Here is a 6,617-nt window from a genome sequence, read left to right as displayed (position 1 = left end):
GAACCCATATTTTGTAGTCATCACTTTGGGCCTTTCGCTGCCACTAATGGACATGGTTAGATTCCCTGACTTGACTGCCTTCCAATGGAGGCCACCAAAGTAGTTAGCAATAATTGCATAGCCGAACCCGATGGCCATGCTCCCGGTGATATGTCTCGTGCTAAGCAATGTTGGGGTGGCTTCCACCGACCTCTCCGCCGCCTTTGCTCCACTACACTAGGGCCGTGCCCACCAACCGTAGCCATCAGGGGCCGATAGACTTGCCAATGATGCATCATGGCTGTCATTGCAGCAAACTGAGCTTAAGCTTAATTTTTGGTTTTCGCCACTGCTCGCTTTCCATCACCGAGGGGACCACTTGGACGTCGACTGCTGGTGGCTCACTACCTAACCCAGCCGCCACTAGCGCTCATGCAACCCATGGTAGTGCTCTTAGGCCAAAAAATATTTTTAGCCCCAAGGTAAAGGTTTGGGTTATTGGAATGGAGAGATAAAGTGCACATATATCGAGGCATGCTGAATTTTTTTCAATTAAGCTTGACCATCTCACATGAACCAGCTAGGAACCCATAAGCATGACCTTGAGCCTGAGTACGAGCCTAATGATGACTGCTAAAACAATCCCTATAAGTACAACGATCGCTTGTAGTACAAAATTGGGTTGTCAAATATATAGAGAGATATCATGAAGAATACGCTGAAAGGATATAAAGAATACCAAATAGATTATTATTGTTATAGAAAGTTAAAAAATAATAATAAGCAAGTAAGATAAATTGGGAAGAGATGTTGGACAGACATCGGTGCTCTCTTAGACTATTTAGATTTGTTTGTTTTTAAATTTGACCTTTATAACTCAATTTAGAGGTTTCACATCTCATACTCCTAACTTGAATGATTTAGAATTATAATATAAAATAAAATCTAAAGCAATTTTATTAGTTTTTTTTATCACTTACGAAGCATGTAGCTAATTTTATTTAGTCTAGTCTGAAGTCAACGATGTACCCGGAGGCGACAATGCAACATAGATCAAATTATTAAATAAAGACTAACTTATCTAGACATAATTATATAAATCTCAACTACATAATTATTAGAATATATAAATTATGGCATAGAATAAATTAAAATTATTTAAGTATTTTAGAATTACAAGATTAAAAATAAAATTGAAAATAACCTAAATAAAGATAATGCATCCCCTAACCACGCTAGTATGATTAGCTACTAGCTTCCTTCTCTCATTTTGATATATTTTTTTCTCTCCTTTTATTTTCCCTTCTCTCTATTTCTCTCTTTTTTGGAATTTTTTAAGTGTTGTTATGTCTTTTCAATGGCTCTACCCCTCTATTTATAGAAAATTATTAAAAATACTGTTGCGTGATTTGATGCATGGAGGGTTATAGGAACTTGGTGCAACCGAATGCTTCGCATGCATCTGTATTTTCTATGAAATATTTCATATCGTTTGCAAGACATCGTACAAAATCGAGGTGCAACATGATATGGCAGTATTCGGAGGGTGCTCCTTTTTTTTTCCTTTTTTTTAGGAGGAAGAAGCTGAGCTCAGCTTGGATTACGCACTCCGACTCAAAGTATAAGCCGAATTGTCAAAAAGGTGGTTATAGAGTTCTCGGGGGAGCACCATTGTAGGCCCTAGGACACTCTTCATCCCTTGGGTGCCGGCCCAGCCCGCCACCCAACTGCCCTCTCTAAAAACATGGCTAAACCGCACCTCCTCAAAGTCCTTAATAAGGCTAAAGCATTCATTTAGTATGGACTTTATCCTCCACGGGCAGGTGACCTCATGTCTTAGGATTTGCACCAATAGCAACGGGTCCATCTCCACCATTAGGAATCAACCATCAGTGCTCTTGGTCAACTGGAGCCCCAACCTCAGCCTGCACACTTCGGAGCTGAGGGGAGACTTGTTTGGAGTAGGCTCCTAGGCTAAAACCACTAACTCACCATCGGTCAACCTAACCACGGTGCCCGCCCCAGCTTGATAGCATCCAGGCGAGACTACTCCGTCGGTGTTGTGCTTAAGCCAACCGGGGGCTGACGGTTTCCACTTTACCTGCACTCTCAAGCTAGGGCTAGTTAGGCATTTTGCGACTACTCCATATTCATCAGCTAGACGCAGAGCCCTACGGGCTACCGTTCCCGACTCAATAGCCCCTCCAAAAGCCACCTTGTTGCGCTGTTTCCAGATTCCCCATAGCACGGCGGCTATCACCTCTTTTGTCTTCACATCCAGTCTCGAACTCTCACTCCATGCAGTTCCCAACCTAGTTGGTGCTCGTTGGCTTTATCAGCCAGATTCGGTGTTTGGCGTTGAATCTCGTGCGGGGTAGTAATATGAATTTGGTGCATCCAACATGTTTTCTTTTGATTTTTGATGTATTTATTGTCCGTAAATTTTGATTTTTTTTCAATTCTCGCACATGTAGACTATAAGTTCTCTAAGCTTCATTCTAGTATTTTATAAAGTGAAATATGAATTAGAGAAACTATTTAAACATCCAAAAAGATAATTATCATTTAAGAATTAAGCTATATTTATAAAGCTATTTTTATGCACTTATCATATGGAATCGCGTTAGTTAACTAAGCCAGACTTGCATGCAGCCCGAGCTTGACATGAGTCAGGTAGGTGGGTGGATTGTTACTAATCACTTTCAAAATAATGTGTTAGAACTGTGATCAATTGTTATAATCTAACCACATTAGTGGATTGAGTCGTGTCAAATTAGTTTAATTTACTTATTATTTTTAATTTTGAATCACCTGACGAAACTTCAACAGCTCAAGTTCTAAAGCACCCTATGACGTGGTAGTAATCCTACGTCAGCTGCAGCAAATCCCTGCCTCAGGCCCCACTCATTGATGACGTGTCATCATCTACCGACGTCTCGATGGGATTCGGTGGGCGCGATCCCACCGTAACCAACTGGACCGCATCCTCAGCATGTGTGAAGAGACTGCCGAGTGCCGAGGTCCTGAAGGTAGTAGTTTCTTCCATTCCGAGAGGTAGAGGATCCTTCGTCACTTCAATTACTCGCGAAGACTCCTACCAGTCAGTTTACTACTTTAGCTTAAATGATCCGAAAAAAAAGAAGTTTACTACTTTAGCCCTTTCTCAAAAGAAAAAGTGTTTACTACTTTGCCCTTTCTTTAAAATCTCTATTTTCTATTATATAATTTTGGTATTATTACTCACACCCCCATTCCATATTCCCCTCTCTCTCTCTCTCTCTCTCTCTCTCTCTCTCTCTCTCTCTCCTTCTTCACAACTTCCCTTCTCTTCTCTTCTCTTCTCTTCTCTTCTCACTAGACCTAGAGATCTATAGAGAGATACCCCAACTAAGGAAACTAATGATACCGCCGCACGCCGCCGAGTTCCTAGTCGACGATCGCCATGCCATCGACGGCGACATCGGCCCGAGACGCAACATCAAGGAGCTCGATTTCTTCTCCGCGGCCGCTGCCGCTGCCACCACGAGCGATGTACTCAGCAGTCATCAGGACTGTAAACGAGTGGATGCCACCATCCTTAAAGTTCGTGGTTTGGAGATGGGGTTAGATCTTTGCACAACGAATACAGAAGAGAACGAGGTGAGTTTACATATCTATCTATCTATCTATCTATATGTATATCTATACTACAAGTGCATGTAGATGTGCATGAGCCTGCGTTAACTTATCAAGTTGTGATATATAGACACCTCTTGTAACACTCCAAGGAGAGCTCAACCGACTGGGAGATGAGAATAGGAGATTGAGGAGCAAACTTGATCTGCTCACGAGGAACTACAACACTCTATATAACCAGCTTCTCCTTGCCATGCAACAACAACAAGTACAGGTTAAATCTTTTTTCCTTTATACTGTCAATAACCTAATTATTTTACCTCTTTCTATTTTGTTAAAAAAAAAAAAGTTTGTTAATGCACAGAAGGAAGACCCAGGTGATGGATCGAATACTAATAGGGTGGCAGTATCAGTTCAGAAGTACATGGAACCTAGTAATCCAGTACTGGTGGAGAAGCAAAGAGAGCCCATGAACTCGATGCCACATGAGGAAATCCCATGTAGGAAGGCTAGAGTTTCTGTTAGAGCTCGATCTGATGCTCAATTGGTACATAATTTATTATTTGTTAGTAGCCTTATGTATATACATAAGATTTTAATTAGTTTAAGAGGTAAATCTAGTGATATATATATATATATGGTTGTAGATCCTTGATGGATGTCAATGGAGAAAGTATGGCCAGAAATTGGCGAAGGGTAATCCTTGCCCTCGAGCTTACTATCGATGCACCATGGCCATCGGATGCCCGGTTAGGAAGCAGGTAAATTTTGCTATTCTTGCACCAAAAATAATTTTCAGATTTTAAAGTAATACGTATGTCTAATAAAATCAAGTTGTCGTAAACATTCAAGCTAAAATATATAGATACCTATTAGTCCCTTGATTAGATCTATAGATTAATTATAAAGTGCCATATCTGAAATGAGCAAAAATTTAAGCATAAAATTGTGCTTCAATCAAACTTTTGAGTCGATGTGGATTTGGGGGGTTTTGATATGAAGTTAGCTTTTGTTTGAACTATATATCAAGCTTCTTGAATTTGCTTTCCTTTTCAGCTTATTTTGAGACTTAGCTACGGCTGTCCAGACTGTCTTAGAATAAAAAAAATAACACTAGATTGTTCCAAATCTTTGGCTAGAACAAATCTTAAGTCGATCTTCAGACTCTTTCAGATATTTTCCTTCTTACTGAGATTTACTGTTATTAGATTTGGAAGATATGCTGTAAAATGATTCATTGAAATAATTCCAGAATAGTTTGAAATAGATGGCTACAAACTTCAAATAACTTATATTAATTTGTAACTATAAAGAGAGAAAAATAGCCAACTTCATGTGGATGATATACTGATATGCATTGCAAAGATAGTGACTCTCTGCCTACCTTCGTTTGTAGTCCTTTCATGTGAATTATATACGCTCTTCTTTCTCTATCTTGACACTGCTTTTGATCTGGAGTGCAACAGGTACAGAGATGTGCTCAAGACAATACTATCCTCATCACCACCTATGAGGGCAACCACAACCACGCCCTCCCTCCCACCGCCGCCACCATGGCCAACACTACCTCCGCCGCAGCCGCCATGCTCCTGTCCGGTTCCACCACCAGTAAGGAGAACTCTCTCATGACCTCTTCCAACCTCACCCTCCCATTCCCCTACGCTTCCTCAACCATGGCCACTTTATCGGCCTCTTCTCCGTTCCCGACCGTCACTCTCGATCTAACTCGGTCCCAGAGCCACCCTCTGCAGGTGTCGGTCCCTGTGCCGCATGCACCAACGGTACAACTTGAACCGCAGCAGAAGGCAGTGTTCGAGACGGTGAGCGCAGCCATTGCGGCCGATCCTAAGTTCACTGCAGCCTTGGCTGCCGCGATATCATCGGTTACGGGAGTTCCGCGAATTAGCACTGGTACTGATGGAGGGAGCAGTGGTTGTATCACTGTACCTAAGGCAGTGGCTGGATCTCCACAGTTTCCACACTCTTGCACCACCTTTTCTACTAATTAGCTACTGAATGAGAGCTTGAGAGGTAGCATACATGCCCAGAAAAAGTTTGTTTTTGCCTTTCATTCATTTGCAGACCTAGAATCCATGCAGAGTATGCTTCGCTTGGGAGACAGAAAGAAAAGGATATGTTGTATACGAATCATAAAATTATTGCTATTTATATTTGGTAAACAGGTAATTATATTACCACAAAAAAGCACAAAGATACTTCAGTGAAGTTTAAGGTAACCCTTGGTGTATCCAGAGGCAGTATATCTAAAATAGAAGTCAGGACCGAGTCAACCCAAACTGTGACAACCCTGCTCCTGTCCTAGGTAAGCCAATCAATCAATGACGAGGTTGGCCTCCCTCATATATATATATATATATATATATAGAGAGAGAGAGAGAGAGAGAGAGAGAGAGCAAAAGAAGAATGAAAGATAAAAGAGAGAGGATGTCGGGATTGCCGGCTATCGAGGAGTGGCGGACACCCCCTCAAATCATGACTTTCCCTTCTTCTACCTTTGCCCTATGTTACGATGTCCTCCATTTAGTGAACCGAAGCTATCTTCTGACTATCACAATTGGTGTGAGTTCAAATCTATCCATGGATCTAGATTCTAATTTCCAAGGTTAAAGCTAGGTTTATTGTGGATCGCCAAGGTTAAGACATTCTTGAGACACAATGATTAGATGGAAGTATGGCTTTAGGTTCTAATAGATTTAGGATGGATGAACTAATCTATTGGAATGGATCGTGTAAAGGAGGCCAAGTAGTGGTAGTGATCGGACTAGGGTAGGAAAAAATGGAAAGGTGGGCGATGGTGATGATGGGTGGTTGTAGTCAGTAGAGAAAGTGATAGAGAAGAAGTATGGGTCATTTCTTAGAGTCAAAAGGGTGCAACCAGATGAAGAGGTAGGCAGCAACAGTCGACCCTAGGTGGTGGCTAGGTTAGCAAAAGCTTGGAGGTAGTCGAATAAGAAAGATGAAGTCAATCTTAGAAATTATTCAATAATCTAAGATAGTTCAGA

General features: G+C 41.3%; 1 protein-coding gene across 2 annotated transcripts; it reads left to right on the top strand.

The window, feature by feature from the left end:
* Positions 1-3,241: 3,241 nt before the first annotated feature.
* LOC140776760 (probable WRKY transcription factor 47) lies at positions 3,242-5,774 on the top strand. Of its 2 annotated transcripts, XM_073120604.1 has the most exons (6): positions 3,242-3,618; positions 3,725-3,868; positions 3,959-4,141; positions 4,242-4,355; positions 5,061-5,202; positions 5,346-5,535. In XM_073120604.1, the coding sequence occupies exons 1-6, from the start codon at positions 3,379-3,381 to the stop codon at positions 5,384-5,386; spliced, it is 864 nt and encodes a 287-aa protein (XP_072976705.1). In that variant the 5' UTR covers positions 3,242-3,378; the 3' UTR covers positions 5,387-5,535. The 2 variants fall into 2 exon arrangements, with proteins under 2 accessions (XP_072976705.1, XP_072976704.1); XM_073120603.1 differs by having other exon boundaries at positions 3,246-3,618; positions 5,061-5,774.
* The last annotated feature ends 843 nt before the right edge of the window (positions 5,775-6,617 follow it).

The sequence above is a fragment of the Typha angustifolia genome, chromosome 14 (assembly GCF_048772165.1).
Source record: "Typha angustifolia cultivar Huaian chromosome 14, ASM4877216v1, whole genome shotgun sequence".
Taxonomy (NCBI): Eukaryota; Viridiplantae; Streptophyta; class Magnoliopsida; order Poales; family Typhaceae; genus Typha; species Typha angustifolia.
This window is presented reverse-complemented; position numbering and strand designations above follow the sequence as displayed.